Raw genomic sequence first — 25171 nt, 5'->3', positions numbered from 1 at the left:
GCTTTACACACATCTGATGATAATCGGCTTTACACACATCTGATGATAATCGGCTTTACACACATCTGATGATAATCGGCTTTACACACACATCGGACGATAATCGGCTTTACACACATCTGACGATAATCGGCTTTACACACACATCGGACGATAATCGGCTTTACACACATCTGATGATAATCGGCTTTACACACATCTGACGATAATCGGCTTTACACACATCTGATGATAATCGGCTTTACACACATCTGATGATAATCGGCTTTACACACATCTGACGATAATCGGCTTTACACACATCTGATGATAATCGGCTTTACACACATCTGATGATAATCGGCTTTACACACATCTGACGATAATCGGCTTTACACACATCTGATGATAATCGGCTTTACACACATCGGACGATAATCGGCTTTACACACATCTGATGATAATCGGCTTTACACACATCTGATGATAATCGGCTTTACACACATCTGACGATAATCGGCTTTACACACACATCGGACGATAATCGGCTTTACACACATCTGATGATAATCGGCTTTACACACATCTGATGATAATCGGCTTTACACACATCTAATGATAATCGGCTTTACACACATCTGATGATAATCGGCTTTACACACACATCGGACGATAATCGGCTTTACACACATCTGATGATAATCGGCTTTACACACATCTGACGATAATCGGCTTTACACACATCTGACGATAATCGGCTTTACACACATCTGATGATAATCGGCTTTACACACATCTGATGATAATCGGCTTTACACACATCTGACGATAATCGGCTTTACACACATCTGATGATAATCGGCTTTACACACATCTGATGATAATCGGCTTTACACACATCTGATGATAATCGGCTTTACACACATCTGATGATAATCGGCTTTACACACATCAGACGATAATCGGCTTTACACACATCTGATGATAATCGGCTTTACACACATCTGATGATAATCAGGCTTTACACACATCTGATGATAATCGGCTTTACACACATCTGATGATAATCAGGCTTTACACACATCTGATGATAATCGGCTTTACACACATCTGATGATAATCGGGCTTTACACACATCTGATGATAATCGGCTTTACACACATCTGATGATAATCGGCTTTACACACATCTGATGATAATCGGCTTTACACACATCTGATGATAATCGGCTTTACACACATCTGATGATAATCGGCTTTACACACATCTGATGATAATCGGCTTTACACACATCTGACGATAATCAGGCTTTACACACATCGGACGATAATCGGCTTTACACACATCTGATGATAATCGGCTTTACACACATCAGATGATAATCGGCTTTACACACATCTGATGATAATCGGCTTTACACACATCTGATGATAATCGGCTTTACACACATCTGACGATAATCGGCTTTACACACATCTGATGATAATCGGCTTTACACACATCTGACGATAATCGGCTTTACACACATCTGACGATAATCAGGCTTTACACACATCTGATGATAATCGGCTTTACACACATCGGACGATAATCGGCTTTACACACATCTGATGATAATCAGGCTTTACACACATCTGATGATAATCGGCTTTACACACATCGGACGATAATCGGCTTTACACACATCTGATGATAATCAGGCTTTACACACATCTGATGATAATCGGCTTTACACACATCTGATGATAATCGGCTTTACACACATCTGATGATAATCGGCTTTACACACATCTGATGATAATCGGCTTTACACACATCTGACGATAATCAGGCTTTACACACATCGGACGATAATCGGCTTTACACACATCTGATGATAATCGGCTTTACACACATCTGACGATAATCAGGCTTTACACACATCGGACGATAATCGGCTTTACACACATCTGATGATAATCGGCTTTACACACATCTGATGATAATCAGGCTTTACACACATCTGACGATAATCAGGCTTTACACACATCTGATGATAATCAGGCTTTACACACATCTGACGATAATCAGGCTTTACACACATCTGATGATAATCGGCTTTACACACATCTGATGATAATCGGCTTTACACACATCTGATGATAATCGGCTTTACACACATCTGATGATAATCGGCTTTATACACATCTGACGATAATCGGCTTTACACACATCTGATGATAATCGGCTTTACACACATCTGATGATAATCGGCTTTACACACATCTGACGATAATCAGGCTTTACACACATCGGACGATAATCGGCTTTACACACATCTGATGATAATCGGCTTTACACACATCTGACGATAATCAGGCTTTACACACATCGGACGATAATCGGCTTTACACACATCTGACGATAATCGGCTTTACACACATCTGATGATAATCGGCTTTACACACATCTGATGATAATCGGCTTTACACACATCTGATGATAATCGGCTTTACACACATCTGATGATAATCGGCTTTACACACATCTGACGATAATCAGGCTTTACACACATCGGACGATAATCGGCTTTACACACATCTGATGATAATCGGCTTTACACACATCGGACGATAATCAGGCTTTACACACATCGGACGATAATCGGCTTTACACACATCTGATGATAATCGGCTTTACACACATCTGATGATAATCGGCTTTACACACATCTGACGATAATCGGCTTTACACACATCTGACGATAATCGGTTTTACACACATCTGATGATAATCGGCTTTACACACATCTGATGATAATCGGCTTTACACACATCTGATGATAATCGGCTTTACACACATCTGATGATAATCGGCTTTACACACATCTGACGATAATCGGCTTTACACACATCTGATGATAATCGGCTTTACACACATCTGATGATAATCGGCTTTACACACATCTGATGATAATCGGCTTTACACACATCAGATGATAATCGGCTTTACACACATCAGATGATAATCGGCTTTACACACATCAGATGATAATCAGGCTTTACACACATCAGATGATAATCAGGCTTTACACACATCAGATGATAATCGGGCTTTACACACATCTGATGATAATCGGCTTTACACACATCTGATGATAATCGGCTTTACACACATCTGATGATAATCGGCTTTACACACATCTGATGATAATCGGCTTTACACACATCAGATGATAATCGGCTTTACACACATCAGATGATAATCGGCTTTACACACATCAGATGATAATCAGGCTTTACACACATCAGATGATAATCAGGCTTTACACACATCTGATGATAATCGGGCTTTACACACATCTGATGATAATCGGCTTTACACACATCTGATGATAATCGGCTTTACACACATCTGATGATAATCGGCTTTACACACATCTGATGATAATCAGGCTTTACACACATCAGATGATAATCGGCTTTACACACATCTGATGATAATCAGGCTTTACACACATCTGATGATAATCGGCTTTACACACATCTGACGATAATCAGGCTTTACACACATCGGACGATAATCGGCTTTACACACATCGGATGATAATCAGGCTTTACACACATCTGATGATAATCGGCTTTACACACATCTGATGATAATCGGCTTTACACACATCTGATGATAATCGGCTTTACACACATCTGATGATAATCGGCTTTATACACATCTGACGATAATCGGCTTTACACACATCTGATGATAATCGGCTTTACACACATCTGACGATAATCAGGCTTTACACACATCGGACGATAATCGGCTTTACACACATCTGATGATAATCGGCTTTACACACATCTGACGATAATCGGCTTTACACACATCTGATGATAATCGGCTTTACACACATCTGATGATAATCGGCTTTACACACATCTGATGATAATCGGCTTTACACACATCTGATGATAATCGGCTTTACACACATCTGATGATAATCGGCTTTACACACATCTGATGATAATCGGCTTTACACACATCTGACGATAATCAGGCTTTACACACATCGGACGATAATCGGCTTTACACACATCTGATGATAATCGGCTTTACACACATCTGACGATAATCGGCTTTACACACATCTGATGATAATCGGCTTTACACACATCTGATGATAATCGGCTTTACACACATCTGATGATAATCGGCTTTACACACATCTGATGATAATCGGCTTTACACACATCTGATGATAATCGGCTTTACACACATCTGATGATAATCGGCTTTACACACATCTGACGATAATCAGGCTTTACACACATCGGACGATAATCGGCTTTACACACATCTGATGATAATCGGCTTTACACACATCTGATGATAATCGGCTTTACACACATCTGATGATAATCGGCTTTACACACATCTGATGATAATCGGCTTTACACACATCTGATGATAATCGGCTTTACACACATCTGATGATAATCGGCTTTACACACATCTGATGATAATCGGCTTTACACACATCTGACGATAATCAGGCTTTACACACATCGGACGATAATCGGCTTTACACACATCTGATGATAATCGGCTTTACACACATCGGACGATAATCAGGCTTTACACACATCGGACGATAATCGGCTTTACACACATCTGATGATAATCGGCTTTACACACATCTGACGATAATCGGCTTTACACACATCTGACGATAATCGGTTTTACACACATCTGATGATAATCGGCTTTACACACATCTGATGATAATCGGCTTTACACACATCTGATGATAATCGGCTTTACACACATCTGATGATAATCGGCTTTACACACATCTGACGATAATCGGCTTTACACACATCTGATGATAATCGGCTTTACACACATCTGATGATAATCGGCTTTACACACATCTGATGATAATCGGCTTTACACACATCAGATGATAATCGGCTTTACACACATCAGATGATAATCGGCTTTACACACATCAGATGATAATCAGGCTTTACACACATCAGATGATAATCAGGCTTTACACACATCAGATGATAATCAGGCTTTACACACATCTGATGATAATCGGGCTTTACACACATCTGATGATAATCGGCTTTACACACATCTGATGATAATCGGCTTTACACACATCTGATGATAATCGGCTTTACACACATCTGATGATAATCGGCTTTACACACATCTGATGGTAATCGGCTTTACACACATCTGATGATAATCAGGCTTTACACACATCTGATGATAATCGGCTTTACACACATCTGATGATAATCAGGCTTTACACACATCTGATGATAATCGGCTTTACACACATCTGACGATAATCAGGCTTTACACACATCGGACGATAATCGGCTTTACACACATCGGATGATAATCAGGCTTTACACACATCTGATGATAATCGGCTTTACACACATCTGATGATAATCGGCTTTACACACATCTGATGATAATCCGCTTTACACACATCTGATGATAATCAGGCTTTACACACATCAGATGATAATCAGGCTTTACACACATCAGATGATAATCGGCTTTACACACATCTGATGATAATCAGGCTTTACACACATCAGATGATAATCGGCTTTACACACATCTGATGATAATCGGGCTTTACACACATCTGACGATAATCAGGCTTTACACACATCTGACGATAATCGGCTTTACACACATCTGATGATAATCAGGCTTTACACACATCTGACGATAATCGGCTTTACACACATCTGACGATAATCAGGCTTTACACACATCTGATGATAATCAGGCTTTACACACATCTGATGATAATCAGGCTTTACACACATCTGATGATAATCAGGCTTTACACACATCTGATGATAATCGGCTTTACACACATCTGATGATAATCAGGCTTTACACACATCAGACGATAATCGGCTTTACACACATCTGATGATAATCGGGCTTTACACACATCTGACGATAATCGGGCTTTACACACATCTGATGATAATCAGGCTTTACACACATCAGACGATAATCGGCTTTACACACATCTGATGATAATCGGGCTTTACACACATCTGACGATAATCGGGCTTTACACACATCTGATGATAATCGGCTTTACACACATCTGATGATAATCAGGCTTTACACACATCTGATGATAATCGGCTTTACACACATCTGATGATAATCGGCTTTACACACATCTGACGATAATCGGCTTTACACACATCTGACGATAATCGGCTTTACACACATCTGATGATAATCGGCTTTACACACATCTGATGATAATCGGCTTTACACACATCAGACGATAATCGGGCTTTACACACATCTGATGATAATCAGGCTTTACACACATCTGATGATAATCGGCTTTACACACATCTGATGATAATCGGCTTTACACACATCAGATGATAATCGGCTTTACACACATCAGATGATAATCGGCTTTACACACATCTGATGATAATCGGCTTTACACACATCAGATGATAATCAGGCTTTACACACATCTGATGATAATCGGCTTTACACACATCTGATGATAATCGGCTTTACACACACATCGGACGATAATCGGCTTTACACACATCAGATGATAATCGGCTTTACACACATCGGACGATAATCGGCTTTACACACATCTGACGATAATCGGCTTTACACACACATCGGACGATAATCGGCTTTACACACATCTGATGATAATCGGCTTTACACACATCTGACGATAATCGGCTTTACACACATCTGATGATAATCGGCTTTACACACATCTGATGATGATCGGCTTTACACACATCTGATGATAATCGGCTTTACACACATCTGATGATAATCGGCTTTACACACATCTGATGATAATCGGCTTTACACACACATCGGACGATAATCGGCTTTACACACATCTGACGATAATCGGCTTTACACACACATCGGACGATAATCGGCTTTACACACATCTGATGATAATCGGCTTTACACACATCTGACGATAATCGGCTTTACACACATCTGACGATAATCGGCTTTACACACATCTGATGATAATCGGCTTTACACACATCTGATGATAATCGGCTTTACACACATCTGACGATAATCGGCTTTACACACATCTGATGATAATCGGCTTTACACACATCTGATGATAATCGGCTTTACACACATCTGACGATAATCGGCTTTACACACATCTGATGATAATCGGCTTTACACACATCGGACGATAATCGGCTTTACACACATCTGATGATAATCGGCTTTACACACATCTGATGATAATCGGCTTTACACACATCTGACGATAATCGGCTTTACACACATCTGACGATAATCGGCTTTACACACATCTGATGATAATCGGCTTTACACACATCTGATGATAATCGGCTTTACACACATCTGACGATAATCGGCTTTACACACATCTGACGATAATCAGGCTTTACACACATCGGACGATAATCGGCTTTACACACATCTGATGATAATCGGCTTTACACACATCTGATGATAATCAGGCTTTACACACATCTGATGATAATCGGCTTTACACACATCTGATGATAATCGGCTTTACACACATCTGATGATAATCGGCTTTACACACATCTGACGATAATCAGGCTTTACACACATCGGACGATAATCGGCTTTACACACATCTGATGATAATCGGCTTTACACACATCTGACGATAATCAGGCTTTACACACATCGGACGATAATCGGCTTTACACACATCTGATGATAATCGGCTTTACACACATCTGATGATAATCAGGCTTTACACACATCTGACGATAATCAGGCTTTACACACATCTGATGATAATCAGGCTTTACACACATCTGACGATAATCAGGCTTTACACACATCTGATGATAATCGGCTTTACACACATCTGATGATAATCGGCTTTACACACATCTGATGATAATCGGCTTTACACACATCTGATGATAATCGGCTTTATACACATCTGATGATAATCGCCTTTACACACATCTGACGATAATCAGGCTTTACACACATCGGACGATAATCGGCTTTACACACATCTGACGATAATCGGCTTTACACACATCTGATGATAATCGGCTTTACACACATCTGATGATAATCGGCTTTACACACATCAGATGATAATCGGCTTTACACACATCTGATGATAATCGGCTTTACACACATCTGACGATAATCAGGCTTTACACACATCGGACGATAATCGGCTTTACACACATCTGATGATAATCGGCTTTACACACATCGGACGATAATCAGGCTTTACACACATCGGACGATAATCGGCTTTACACACATCTGATGATAATCGGCTTTACACACATCTGACGATAATCGGCTTTACACACATCTGACGATAATCGGTTTTACACACATCTGATGATAATCGGCTTTACACACATCTGATGATAATCGGCTTTACACACATCTGATGATAATCGGCTTTACACACATCTGATGATAATCGGCTTTACACACATCTGACGATAATCGGCTTTACACACACATCTGATGATAATCGGCTTTACACACATCTGATGATAATCGGCTTTACACACATCTGATGATAATCGGCTTTACACACATCAGATGATAATCGGCTTTACACACATCTGATGATAATCGGGCTTTACACACATCTGATGATAATCGGCTTTACACACATCTGATGATAATCAGGCTTTACACACATCTGATGATAATCAGCTTTACACACATCTGATGATAATCGGCTTTACACACATCTGATGATAATCGGCTTTACACACATCTGATGATAATCGGCTTTACACACATCAGATGATAATCGGCTTTACACACATCTGATGATAATCGGGCTTTACACACATCTGATGATAATCGGCTTTACACACATCTGATGATAATCAGGCTTTACACACATCAGATGATAATCGGCTTTACACACATCTGATGATAATCGGCTTTACACACATCTGATGATAATCGGCTTTACACACATCTGATGATAATCGGCTTTACACACATCAGATGATAATCGGCTTTACACACATCAGATGATAATCGGCTTTACACACATCTGATGATAATCGGCTTTACACACATCAGATGATAATCGGCTTTACACACATCAGATGATAATCAGGCTTTACACACATCAGATGATAATCGGCTTTACACACATCTGATGATAATCAGGCTTTACACACATCTGATGATAATCGGCTTTACACACATCTGATGATAATCGGCTTTACACACATCAGATGATAATCAGGCTTTACACACATCTGATGATAATCGGCTTTACACACATCTGATGATAATCGGCTTTACACACATCTGATGATAATCGGCTTTACACACATCTGATGATAATCGGCTTTACACACATCTGATGATAATCAGGCTTTACACACATCAGATGATAATCGGCTTTACACACATCTGATGATAATCAGGCTTTACACACATCTGATGATAATCGGCTTTACACACATCTGACGATAATCAGGCTTTACACACATCTGATGATAATCGGCTTTACACACATCTGACGATAATCAGGCTTTACACACATCGGACGATAATCGGCTTTACACACATCTGATGATAATCAGGCTTTACACACATCTGATGATAATCGGCTTTACACACATCTGATGATAATCAGGCTTTACACACATCAGATGATAATCGGCTTTACACACATCAGATGATAATCAGGCTTTACACACATCTGATGATAATCAGGCTTTACACACATCAGATGATAATCAGGCTTTACACACATCTGATGATAATCGGCTTTACACACATCTGATGATAATCAGGCTTTACACACATCAGATGATAATCGGCTTTACACACATCAGATGATAATCGGCTTTACACACATCAGATGATAATCAGGCTTTACACACATCAGATGATAATCAGGCTTTACACACATCAGATGATAATCGGCTTTACACACATCAGATGATAATCAGGCTTTACACACATCAGATGATAATCGGCTTTACACACATCTGATGATAATCAGGCTTTACACACATCAGATGATAATCGGCTTTACACACATCTGATGATAATCGGGCTTTACACACATCTGACGATAATCGGGCTTTACACACATCTGATGATAATCGGGCTTTACACACATCTGACGATAATCGGGCTTTACACACATCTGACGATAATCGGCTTTACACACATCTGATGATAATCGGCTTTACACACATCTGATGATAATCAGCTTTACACACATCTGATGATAATCAGGCTTTACACACATCTGACGATAATCGGCTTTACACACATCTGATGATAATCAGCTTTACACACATCTGATGATAATCAGGCTTTACACACATCTGACGATAATCGGCTTTACACACATCTGATGATAATCAGGCTTTACACACATCTGACGATAATCGGCTTTACACACATCTGACGATAATCAGGCTTTACACACATCTGATGATAATCAGGCTTTACACACATCTGATGATAATCAGGCTTTACACACATCTGATGATAATCAGGCTTTACACACATCTGATGATAATCAGGCTTTACACACATCTGATGATAATCAGGCTTTACACACATCTGATGATAATCAGGCTTTACACACATCTGATGATAATCGGCTTTACACACATCTGATGATAATCAGGCTTTACACACATCTGATGATAATCGGCTTTACACACATCAGATGATAATCGGCTTTACACACATCTGATGATAATCAGGCTTTACACACATCTGATGATAATCAGGCTTTACACACATCAGATGATAATCGGCTTTACACACATCTGATGATAATCAGGCTTTACACACATCTGACGATAATCGGCTTTACACACATCTGATGATAATCAGGCTTTACACACATCTGACGATAATCGGCTTTACACACATCTGACGATAATCAGGCTTTACACACATCTGATGATAATCAGGCTTTACACACATCTGATGATAATCAGGCTTTACACACATCTGATGATAATCAGGCTTTACACACATCTGATGATAATCAGGCTTTACACACATCTGATGATAATCAGGCTTTACACACATCTGATGATAATCGGCTTTACACACATCTGATGATAATCAGGCTTTACACACATCTGATGATAATCGGCTTTACACACATCTGATGATAATCAGGCTTTACACACATCTGATGATAATCGGCTTTACACACATGTGATGATAATCGGCTTTACACACATCTGATGATAATCAGGCTTTACACACATCTGATGATAATCAGGCTTTACACACATCTGATGATAATCAGGCTTTACACACATCTGATGATAATCGGCTTTACACACATCTGATGATAATCAGGCTTTACACACATCTGATGATAATCGGCTTTACACACATCTGATGATAATCAGGCTTTACACACATCTGATGATAATCGGCTTTACACACATCTGATGATAATCGGCTTTACACACATCTGATGATAATCAGGCTTTACACACATCTGATGATAATCAGGCTTTACACACATCTGATGATAATCGGCTTTACACACATCTGATGATAATCAGGCTTTACACACATCTGATGATAATCAGGCTTTACACACATCAGATGATAATCGGCTTTACACACATCTGACGATAATCGGGCTTTACACACATCTGATGATAATCAGCTTTACACACATCTGATGATAATCGGCTTTACACACATCTGATGATAATCAGGCTTTACACACATCAGATGATAATCGGCTTTACACACATCTGATGATAATCAGGCTTTACACACATCTGATGATAATCGGCTTTACACACATCTGACGATAATCAGGCTTTACACACATCGGACGATAATCGGCTTTACACACATCGGATGATAATCAGGCTTTACACACATCTGATGATAATCGGCTTTACACACATCTGATGATAATCGGCTTTACACACATCTGATGATAATCGGCTTTACACACATCTGATGATAATCAGGCTTTACACACATCAGATGATAATCGGCTTTACACACATCAGATGATAATCAGGCTTTACACACATCAGATGATAATCAGGCTTTACACACATCTGACGATAATCGGCTTTACACACATCTGATGATAATCAGGCTTTACACACATCTGACGATAATCGGCTTTACACACATCCGATGATAATCAGGCTTTACACACATCTGACGATAATCGGCTTTACACACATCTGACGATAATCAGGCTTTACACACATCTGATGATAATCAGGCTTTACACACATCTGATGATAATCAGGCTTTACACACATCTGATGATAATCAGGCTTTACACACATCAGATGATAATCGGCTTTACACACATCTGATGATAATCAGGCTTTACACACATCTGATGATAATCAGGCTTTACACACATCTGATGATAATCAGGCTTTACACACATCTGATGATAATCAGGCTTTACACACATCTGATGATAATCGGCTTTACACACATCTGATGATAATCAGGCTTTACACACATCAGACGATAATCGGCTTTACACACATCTGATGATAATCGGGCTTTACACACATCTGACGATAATCGGGCTTTACACACATCTGATGATAATCAGGCTTTACACACATCAGACGATAATCGGCTTTACACACATCTGATGATAATCGGGCTTTACACACATCTGACGATAATCGGGCTTTACACACATCTGATGATAATCGGCTTTACACACATCTGATGATAATCAGGCTTTACACACATCTGATGATAATCGGCTTTACACACATCTGATGATAATCGGCTTTACACACATCTGACGATAATCGGCTTTACACACATCTGACGATAATCGGCTTTACACACATCTGATGATAATCGGCTTTACACACATCTGATGATAATCGGCTTTACACACATCAGACGATAATCGGGCTTTACACACATCTGATGATAATCAGGCTTTACACACATCTGATGATAATCGGCTTTACACACATCTGATGATAATCGGCTTTACACACATCAGATGATAATCGGCTTTACACACATCAGATGATAATCGGCTTTACACACATCTGATGATAATCGGCTTTACACACATCAGATGATAATCAGGCTTTACACACATCTGATGATAATCAGGCTTTACACACATCTGATGATAATCAGGCTTTACACACATCTGATGATAATCAGGCTTTACACACATCTGATGATAATCGGGCTTTACACACATCTGATGATAATCGGGCTTTACACACATCAGACGATAATCGGCTTTACACACATCTGATGATAATCGGGCTTTACACACATCTGACGATAATCGGGCTTTACACACATCTGATGATAATCAGGCTTTACACACATCTGATGATAATCGGGCTTTACACACATCTGATGATAATCGGGCTTTACACACATCAGACGATAATCGGCTTTACACACATCTGACGATAATCGGGCTTTACACACATCTGACGATAATCGGGCTTTACACACATCAGACGATAATCGGCTTTACACACATCTGATGATAATCAGGCTTTACACACATCTGATGATAATCAGGCTTTACACACATCTGATGATAATCGGGCTTTACACACATCTGATGATAATCGGGCTTTACACACATCAGACGATAATCGGCTTTACACACATCTGATGATAATCGGGCTTTACACACATCTGACGATAATCGGGCTTTACACACATCAGACGATAATCGGCTTTACACACATCTGATGATAATCGGGCTTTACACACATCAGACGATAATCGGCTTTACACACATCTGATGATAATCGGGCTTTACACACATCTGACGATAATCGGGCTTTACACACATCAGACGATAATCGGCTTTACACACATCTGATGATAATCGGGCTTTACACACATCTGATGATAATCGGCTTTACACACATCTGATGATAATCGGGCTTTACACACATCTGATGATAATCGGCTTTACACACATCTGACGATAATTGGCTTTACACACATCTGATGATAATCGGCTTTACACACATCTGATGATAATCGGCTTTACACACATCTGACGATAATCGGCTTTACACACATCTGATGATAATTGGCTTTACACACATCTGATGATAATCAGGCTTTACACACATCTGATGATAATCAGGCTTTACACACATCTGATGATAATCGGCTTTACACACATCTGATGATAATCGGCTTTACACACATCTGATGATAATCAGGCTTTACACACATCTGATGATAATCGGCTTTACACACATCTGATGATAATCGGCTTTACACACATCTGATGATAATCGGCTTTACACACATCTGATGATAATCGGCTTTACACACATCTGACGATAATCGGCTTTACACACATCTGATGATAATCGGCTTTACACACATCTGATGATAATCGGCTTTACACACATCTGATGATAATCAGGCTTTACACACATCAGATGATAATCAGGCTTTACACACATCTGATGATAATCGGCTTTACACACATCTGATGATAATCAGGCTTTACACACATCTGATGATAATCAGGCTTTACACACATCTGATGATAATCGGCTTTACACACATCTGATGATAATCGGGCTTTACACACATCTGATGATAATCAGGCTTTACACACATCAGACGATAATCGGCTTTACACACATCTGATGATAATCGGGCTTTACACACATCTGATGATAATCGGCTTTACACACATCTGATGATAATCAGGCTTTACACACATCTGATGATAATCGGCTTTACACACATCTGACGATAATCGGCTTTACACACATCTGACGATAATCGGCTTTACACACATCTGATGATAATCGGCTTTACACACATCTGATGATAATCGGCTTTACACACATCTGACGATAATCGGCTTTACACACATCTGATGATAATCGGCTTTACACACATCTGATGATAATCGGCTTTACACACATCAGACGATAATCGGGCTTTACACACATCTGATGATAATCAGGCTTTACACACATCAGATTATAATCGGCTTTACACACATCAGATGATAATCGGCTTTACACACATCTGATGATAATCAGGCTTTACACACATCAGATGATAATCGGCTTTACACACATCTGATGATAATCGGCTTTACACACATCTGATGATAATCGGGCTTTACACACATCTGATGATAATCAGGCTTTACACACATCAGATTATAATCGGCTTTACACACATCTGATGATAATCAGGCTTTACACACATCAGATTATCATCGGCTTTACACACATCAGATGATAATCGGCTTTACACACATCTGATGATAATCAGGCTTTACACACATCAGATGATAATCGGGCTTTACACACATCTGATGATAATCAGGCTTTACACACATCTGATGATAATCAGGCTTTACACACATCTGATGATAATCGGCTTTACACACATCAGATGATAATCGGCTTTACACACATCTGACGATAATCGGGCTTTACACACATCTGGCGATAATCAGGCTTTACACACATCTGATGATAATCGGCTTTACACACATCTGATGATAATCAGGCTTTACACACATCTGATGATAATCGGCTTTACACACATCTGGCGATAATCAGGCTTTACACACATCTGATGATAATCGGCTTTACACACATCTGACGATAATCAGGCTTTACACACATCTGGCGATAATCAGGCTTTACACACATCTGATGATAATCGGCTTTACACACATCTGATGATAATCGGCTTTACACACATCTGATGATAATCAGGCTTTACACACATCTGATGATAATCGGCTTTACACACATCTGATGATAATCGGCTTTACACACATCTGATGATAATCGGCTTTACACACATCTGATGATAATCAGCTTTACACACATCTGATGATAATCGGCTTTACACACATCTGATGATAATCAGGCTTTACACACATCTGATGATAATCGGCTTTACACACATCTGATGATAATCGGCTTTACACACATCTGATGATAATCGGCTTTACACACATCTGATGATAATCGGCTTTACACACATCTGACGATAATCAGGCTTTACACACATCTGATGATAATCGGCTTTACACACATCAGACGATAATCGGGCTTTACACACATCTGATGATTCCCGGTTATGATCTGTGCCTGCTCTTCCAGAGATCTCGTTGACGTCTCACTCTGGAGACGTGTCGTCGAAGTTCGTCCTGCACGCGGTTCATCTGGTGAAGCAGAGAGCGTACCGGGCCAACGAGTTCTACAAGTTCTCGTCTCTGCTGGAGAAGGGCTCGCTCACAGAGGCCTTTCCTGTGCTGGTAAGCCTGTCTAGCCCATGTGTGATCAATATTAGATCAGGTCACATGTTCATCTTTGGTTGTGTGTGTGTCTCTCTCAGCCAGGACGGACTCTGGAGTTCTGTGTCGCTCGCTGGTGGGCGAGTCTCGGCGACGTCACCATCGATTATGTCATTTCCTTCCACGGGCTGGTGACATCACCCTCCCCTCTTCACATCGTGAGTCGCTTCAGGCTTTCGCACTTCAATACTTCATCAAGGGCGCTTTGAGACTTTCACATAATAAAATCATGGTGTGTCAGATGCAGTGTTGGGGAAAGTTACTTTGAAAAGTAATGCATTACAATATTGGGTTACTCCCTTAAAAAGTAACAAATTGAGTTACTTCGTTACATTTTAAGAAAAGTAATGCGTTACAATATTGCGTTACTCCCTTAAAAAGTAACTAATTGAGTTACTTAGTTACTTTTTAAGAAAAGTAATGCGTTACAATATTGCGTTACTCCCTTAAAAAGTAACTAAGTAACTCAATTAGTTAAAGTAATGCATTACAATATTGCGTTACTCCCTTAAAAAGTAACTAACTGAGTTACTTAGTTACTTTTTAAGAAAAGTAATGCATTACAATATTGCGTTACTCCCTTAAAAAGTAACTAACTGAGTTACTTAGTTACTTTTTAAGAAAAGTAATGCATTACAATATTGAGTTACTCCCTTAAAAAGTAACGAATTGAGTTACTTAGTTACTTTTTAAGAAAAGTAATGCATTACAATATTGCGTTACTCCCTTAAAAAGTAACGAACTGAGTTACTTAGTTACTTTTTACATTTACATTTACATTTAGTCATTTAGCAGACGCTTTTATCCAAAGCGACTTACAAATGAGAGCAATAGAAGCAGCTACTACAGTCAGAGGCTACAGTATGCAAGTGCTGTAACAAGTCTCAGTTAATCTAACACAGAACACACAGGATTTTTTTTATTTTTTTTATTATTATTATTATTATTATTTTTTTTTTTTTTTTATTTTTTTTTTTTTTTAATAAATTAGACAGACAGAAAAATGAATAGAATGTTAAGTGCTATTCTTGATTGGTCAGGTGCTGCTGGAAGAGATGCGTCTTTAGATGTTTTTTGAAAATGGCTACAGTTTTTAAGAAACGTAATGCATTACCATATTGCGTTACTCCCTTAAGTAACTAATTGAGTTACTTAGTTATTTTTTAAGAAAAGTAATGCATTACAATATTGCGTTACTCCCTTAAAAAGTAACTAATTGAGTTACTTAGTTACTTTTTAAGAAAAGTAATGCATTACAATATTGCGTTACTCCCTTAAAAAGTAACTAATTGAGTTACTTAGTTACTTTTAAAGAAAAGTAATGCATTACAATATTGCGTTACTCCCTTAAAAAGTAACTAATTGAGTTACTTGGTTACTTTTTAAGAAAAGTAATGCATTACAATATTGCGTTACTCCCTTAAAAAGTAACTAATTGAGTTACTTGGTTACTTTTTAAGAAAAGGAATGCATTACAATATTGCATTACTCCCTTAAAAAGTAACTAATTGAGTTACTTAGTTACTTTTTAAGAAAAGTAATGCGTTACAATATTGCATTACTCCCTTAAAAAGTAACTAATTGAGTTACTTAGTTACTTTTTAAGAAAAGTAATGCGTTACGTTACTTTTGCGTTACTTTTTCTCACCTTGGCTGGGCTTGTTTTTGCTTTTGTTTTTGTTCATAACAAAAAAGTGATATTTTTGTGCAATGGTAAAGACCTCTTCATACCAAATGTAAATAATAAGCCCCAGGCTGAGGTAAAGATGCAGATTCCCTCATGAACACTAGAGGGCGCAGCTCTGGATAATGGAGGAATAGATAAAGGAGAAAAAAGTTTTACCAATAAAAACAAAAAATCTAGTAATTTTCATCATCAAAGGTCAGCAGCAAGACATTGGTAAATTAAATATAAAGGTAGATTATGCATAAAAATAGTTGTTTTATTTAACATTTAATTATTGGAGGTTTGCATAGTACTCTGATTTAGCATTTGACTGATTTTATTCATTTTGAGGAGGACAGAATCTTTGTGCAAGTGAGATAAATAAATGCTAACATTTAGTCTAGAACTACAATAACCATCATGTTCACACACACACACACACACACACACACACACACCTCTGCACTAACTCAACATTGGGGCAGGAGAGCTGTCAGTCAAACTAATGTGAAAAAGTAACTCAGATATTTTGTTGTAAATTTGAAAAGTAATGCGTTACTTTACTAGTTACTTGGAAAAAGTAATATTATTACGTAACTCAAGTTACTTGTAATGCGTTTCCCCAACACTGGTGTGCTGTTCATTAAGGGCTCTTGTTCCGTGTGTTTTTGTGTATCCAGCACGCCTCTGAGGGGATTTCCAGTTTCGAGGTGTGGTCTCCGTTGAGATATGAAGATGTTTCCCCAACTATCACACTGAAGAACTGGGTTCAGCCCCTCAGGTAACAGCGCACCACTCACACGATCGCTGAATAATGTGTGTAATAACTCCTCATGAGAGGGAAGTCACACACATCTTCTCTCCTATATAAGCCCTTTTCACATTTCCGGGTTTCTCAGAGCGGAAGTCGTCATAGTTTTGGGTTAAATATTATAGCTGTGAACGAGAGAATACATTAAATATTTTTTTGGTGTGCCCATTTGCTCACATAGCAAAAGAAAAACGCCACAGTAGTGATTTCACAACTTTCAAAAAGAGGGAAAAAATTGATAACTGAAAAGAGAGAAATATGTTAATTTTTAACCATCACTCCCATAGACGCTATTACTAAACAAACCTTTACAGCAGCGGTAACTTTATTGTAATGTGATGCGAAAGTAATAAAATACACAGTATTAGTGTTATAAATGTACATATATTTTTTTTAAATGAAAATACAAAAAACGAGGATTTACGATATTGATGACCGTTAAAACGCGTCATCACAGTCTGTGAAAAGGGTCTAGTGTGCTGTATATCTGAGTCAATCGCTTGGCAAACAAGAACAAATGTAGGGGCGGGGCTTGAGTGTGTCTGAGGGGAACTGATTGGATGGTTGTGGTTTGCTATTGGCTGATCTCATGTGAGTGACAGGTGGCTCCGCCCTCATCATCAGAGAAGAAGAATGTCGCTGGGAGGGAGAGTTATTTTGACGCTCTTAATTTTTTTTTTCATAATTATGACTTTTTATGTAATATTCTCAATTTCATTACAAGTTTTTGTCATATTTTGACTTTTTATCCCATAATTCTCACTTTTGGTGTCATATTTACGTTTTTAATGTCATAATTATGAATTAGCTTGTCACTTAGTATGTCATAATTACCTTTTTTTATGTCATAATGTATATCGAGTGAATCGCTTGGCAAACAAGAACAAATGTAGGGGCGGGGCTTGAGTGTGTCTGTGGGGAATTGATTGGATGGTTGTGTTTGCTATTGGCTGATCTCATGTGAGTGACAGGTGGCCCCGCCCTCGTCATCAGAGTTATTCTGACTCGAGATTATTAACACAATAATGATGTGCACTGATAATCACTGTAATATTCCATAAATATGAGTATCAATGTTGATTTAAGTGGCTTCCTAAGCACCTCGCTCTCCTGATCTAGTGTGCATCAGTTTATATGATGTTCAGTAATGCCCATAAATACAGTTGAAGTATTTGAGATAATAAACCACATTCCTCTTGGGTTCAAACCGCTCTTCTGTGTGTGTGTGTGTGTGTGTGTGTGTGTGTGTTTCTCCTCCACAGGCCTGTTAGTGCTAAAGTCAAACCCCTCGGCCTCAGAGATGTGTTACCCAACAACAGACAGCTCTATGAGATCGTCCTCACGTATAATTTCCATCAGGTGAGCACATTGTAAGATACATTTATGGTGAGTTATACACCGATCAGGCATAACATTATGACACACTGATGATCTGTTAGTGGGTGGGGTATATTAGGCAGCAAGTGAACATTTTGTCCTCAGAGTTGATGTGTTAGAAGCAGATAATGCGCCGCCACAAAGCACAAATGCATCAGGAATGAGTTTGAGGTTTTGACTCGGCCTCCAAATGCAAGATCCCGCAGCAAACCTTCAGGGGTTTAGAGGAGCCCATGCCTTGATGGCACAATATTATGATGTGATCTGTGTTTATGTTATTTCCTCAGTGATTGATTGATTGTTGATGTTTCAGCCCAAGAGTGGCGAGGTGACGCCCAGCTGTCCGCTGCTCTGTGAGCTGTTATACGAGTCTGAGTTCGACAGTCAACTCTGGCTCCTGTTTGACCAGAACAAGAGACTCATGGGATCTGGAGACGCCTACCCACACCAGGTAACCAGTCCAACGCCAGCCTTCCCAGAACATTGCTCCAGCGCAGTAGGGCTGTAATCAACCAAAGAAAATCTCGGTCGACTGAAGTCCGGAAATTTTCGACTAAAAATTACGTTAGGAAAAAAAGCGTTAAATTAATTAGCTGCGCACTGTGCACAGTACTTGGTAGCCTTGCCTAAATTAATTATAAATAAACATAAACTAGTAGGCTATTTGCAGTATATTCAATCGTTTTTGCGCAATATCATAGTACTATATTTTCGGAAATCATAGGCTATGTTGTCAACTAGTGATATCATCACAATAACTTTTGAGGAATATGCAACATAATTTAGACAATTGTTTTTGTCATATGTATTATAATCACTGACAGACTGTCATTTCAGCCGCTCTGTGAACATAAGATCAGCTAATGACAGCTTATGACTCGCGGCTGAGACACGAATAGACTATTAACTTAAAGCTTTTACTCTTAAACACAAAAGGCACTAGGGATCGACCGATATGGATTTTTTTTTAGTGCCGATACCGTTTTTTTTTTTCATCAGCCTTAGCCGATGACGATACGGGCTGCCGATTTTCTTGAGCCGATATTTGGAGCCGATACTGCTTTTGCTCCCTCAATTTACAATTTTTAAATAGGCGCTCTCTCTTTATAAATAAACCACCGATTTGAGCTTTAAACTACATTCTCACCTGATAAAGTCTTAAAACTACATTTTGTGACACAATAGTAGTTTTTTTAATTTATGCAGGGTTTCTCATCACGTCACTTTACCACGTGACCGCAGCGAGCAGGCTCCTGATTGGTTAACGCGGCGCAAATTGACGCTAAAGTTCAAATTTTTCAACTCGGGCGTGTTGTGAACCTCTGTTGTTTCTTGAAGTATAGAGACCAGGAGACGTCGGGATCAAACAGAAGTAATTCTTTTAATGAGAACTCTCTGTGCTGCAGGTTGCCCGAAAACAGTCTGACTTAACAGTACAAAATAATGCAATTTATCTGCATTTCAGGGGGAGGGGTTATACAGCAGAGGAGGAGACACTCTGAACAATACAATGCAAATGTTGTATAGGTAAAAAGGACAAACCCTACATAACTGTGTCTCTCGTCCAGATTCAATCAGCATAACCGTGCCATTCAAATGCATAGATGATCCAATCACTCAGGCAGTATTGCTCTAAACTTGTCATGGTAAATAGTAAGGAAGTGCATAGAGACAAAAGACTTAATGTCTCAACCACTTACACAGCCTGACGTTAATCTCCTTAGAATTTCCTCAAGATTACTTCAAAATGTAAAACACAAATATAGATAATGTTTTCAGTTATATTCTATTACATTTGAACCTAGATATAACAATGTATAAATTTGTAACCCCACAGGCGTCAGACACGAATTCGCTTCAAACGCGTGAATGCACAAATTCGCGCGGTGTAACGCGCATATTGCGCAAGATGCACAATTTGCGTCATTCGCGCGAATGAGGCGGATTCGCGCCGCGCGAAATGCGCCTTTCCATTGACTTAAAGGGTTAGTTCACCCAAAACTGTAAATTGTGTCATTAATGACTGAGCCTCATGTGGTTGGACACCCGTCAGACCTCCGTTCATCTTCAGACACAAATGAAGATATTTTAGTGTAAATCTGATGCTCTGAAAGGCTTCAGATAGGCCTCCATTGGCATTCAGTACATTTACACTCACAAGACCCAGAAAAGGCACTAAAAATGTCGTTACAAAGTCCATCTCACCACAGTGGCTCTACAATAATTTTACGATGCGACGACAATAGTTTTTGTGCGCAAAAAAAAAATCTAAATAACACCTTTATCCAGCTTGTTCTTGTCTTCCGTGTGTGTCTCCACGACGCATGCGTGAGAATATGACGCAGATCCGGCGTTCGGACACATGACCCAGAAGAGATTTGTTTACGAGCAGAGGAAGACGCGCGTATCTCAGCTGTTGAATTCTACACTGATCGTGCTTTAGGTCTCGGCGTAGTTCTCAAAAATCGGGCTAAAGTGTGCATTTCATGGATTCCCGAACGCCGGATCTGCGTCATATTCTCACGCATGCGTCGTGGAGACACACGGAACACAAGAACAAGCTGGATAAAGGTGTTTTGATTTTTTTTTGCGCACAAAAACTATTGTCTATTGTCTGTAACTATTGAGTCACTGTGGTGAGATGGACTTTGTAATGATGTTTTTAGTGCCTTTTATGGGTCTTGTGAGTGTAAATGTACTGAATGCCAATGGAGGCCTATCTGAAGCCTTTCTCAGCATCAGCTTTACACTAAAATATCTTCATTTGTGTCTGAAGATGAACGGAGGTCTGACGGGTGTCCAACCACATGAGGGTGAGGAATTAATGACAGAGTTTTAATTTTGGGGTGAACTAACCCTTTAATGTCTCAACCACTTACACAGCCTGACCTTAATCTTCTTAGAATTTCCTCAAGATTACTTCAAAATGTAAAACACAAATATAGATAATGTTTCAAGTTATATTCTATTACATTTGAACCTAGATATAACAATGTATAAATTTGTAACCCCACAGGCGTCATACGCGAATTCGCTTCAAACGCGTGAATGCACAAATTTGCGCGTGTAACGAGCGTATTGCGCAAGACGCTCAATTCGCATCATTCGCTCGAATGAGGCGGATTCGCGTCCTTCGCGCCGCGCGAAACACGCCTTTCCATTGACTTAACATTGAAATCACTCGCGCCAGACGCTCTATTCGCGTTTGGTGTGAACGCAGCATAAAAACACCCCCATTAACAATTATTGCTTTCCACCTGATGACATGAACGCGGCAAAAAATCGACCAATCAGAATTTTGGTCGAGCCAGAACCTATGGACTAATAAATGGACTAATCGACTGGGAGATTACAGCCCTTCAGTATTGTGTCAGTGTGTTGAGATGTTGTTGCTCTGTTGTGTCAGTGTGTTGAGATGTTGTTGCTCTGCCAGTACTCCCAGAAGCTGGAGAAGGGCGACTACACACTGCGCCTTCAGGTGCGTCACGAGCAGCAGAGCGAGCTGGAGCGGCTGAAGGACCTGCCCTTCGTCGTCTCACACCGTCTGTCCAACACACTCTCGCTGGACGTCTACGAGTCGCACCGCGCTGCCATGCTAGCCAAGAAGAAGGCTAACTCCGTCACGCTGAGCCCGGGCGCCTCGCAGCCCTTCTACATCACCGCGCTGCCCGACGACAAGTGAGTGTCTGTCCTAGTGTTCATTTCCTCAGACAAGGCGAGAGTAAATATGTTCGTCAACTACCTTTTTTTTTTAGGGCTGTCAAAAGATTAATCGCGATTAATCGCATCCAAAATAAAAGTTTGTGTTTACTAGGGATGCAACACTACAGTTAGTCCACGGTTCAATACACACCTCGGTTTTTAACCACGGTTTTCTGGTTCGGTTCTGATGGCTTGTCACATCAGTTTTTTGTTATTCTATTCTTAGGCGACAGGAACCGCAAGAGGTTAAAGAGAAAAAAATACTTTTTTTTATTGCAATACTCTTTCTTTATTTTACTTAAAAGAATTGAAAAACCTTACTTAAACTTAAAACTTTACTAAAAAAAGCCCTTGTACACATAATTCCTAGTGTATTGGATAATATAAAATAAATGTATATAAAGATTTACTCTGGCAGCTCAGAGCTGTACAGCAGTATTTAAGTATGAAATTGAATGAATGAATGTAAACACTACACAGACTTCACTATAAAATATACACTGATTCTGATTAAAGCTGCTGTATTAGTTCTTCAGTCAAGAGCAGTGAGTGATTTTCTCTTTGTCTTTTGTTGTTTTATTAATAGTTCACTAAAAAATGAAAATTCTGAAACCTGTAAAATATGTAAAACCCAAATATGTAAACTCGCAATTGCGAGAAAGTCAGAATAGCGAGATAAAAAGTCATAATGACCTTTTCTTTCTATTCTGTGGTGTAAACAAGCTTCCATAGTCATAATGTGTGATTAAGAGCTCATGTTGAAAAATGCTGGATTGATAAGTAATGGCCATAAACTGGACGACTTTTAAAGACTTAGAAAGCTTAGAAATATTTGGCATGATTTAGAAAGCAATATTTGGCGTGATTTAGAAAGCAATATTTGGCATGATTTAGAAAGCAATATTTGGCGTGATTTAGAAAGCAATATTTGGCGTGATTTAGAAAGCAATATTTGGCGTGATTTAGAAAGCAATATTTGGCATGATTTAGAAAGCAATATTTGGCGTGATTTAGAAAGCAATATTTGGCCTGATTTAGAAAGCAATATTTGGCGTGATTTAGAAAGCAATATTTGGCGTGATTTAGAAAGCAATATTTGGCGTGATTTAGAAAGCAATATTTGGCCTGATTTAGAAAGCAATATTTGGCGTGATTTAGAAAGCAATATTTGGCGTGATTTAGAAAGCAATATTTGGCGTGATTTAGAAAGCAATATTTGGCGTGATTTAGAAAGCAATATTTGGCGTGATTTAGA

General features: G+C 39.1%; 1 protein-coding gene across 1 annotated transcript in view; it reads left to right on the top strand.

The window, feature by feature from the left end:
* Nucleotides 1-25171, top strand: part of tpp2 (tripeptidyl peptidase 2) — a 110521-nt gene that overhangs the window by 58298 nt on the left and 27052 nt on the right. The window contains exons 11-16 of the mRNA XM_079811789.1: nt 16167-16321; nt 16402-16518; nt 18707-18807; nt 20100-20196; nt 20528-20665; nt 23648-23892. Of these exons, the coding sequence (XP_079667915.1) occupies nt 16167-16321; nt 16402-16518; nt 18707-18807; nt 20100-20196; nt 20528-20665; nt 23648-23892 (853 nt within the window). The remainder of the gene's footprint in view (nt 1-16166; nt 16322-16401; nt 16519-18706; nt 18808-20099; nt 20197-20527; nt 20666-23647; nt 23893-25171) is intronic.

The sequence above is a fragment of the Gobio gobio genome (genome assembly GCF_949357685.1).
Source record: "Gobio gobio genome assembly, chromosome: 3".
NCBI lineage: Eukaryota > Metazoa > Chordata > Actinopteri > Cypriniformes > Gobionidae > Gobio > Gobio gobio.
The sequence above is the reverse complement of the archived record's forward strand: the minus strand, read 5'-3'. Positions and strand labels throughout refer to the sequence as shown.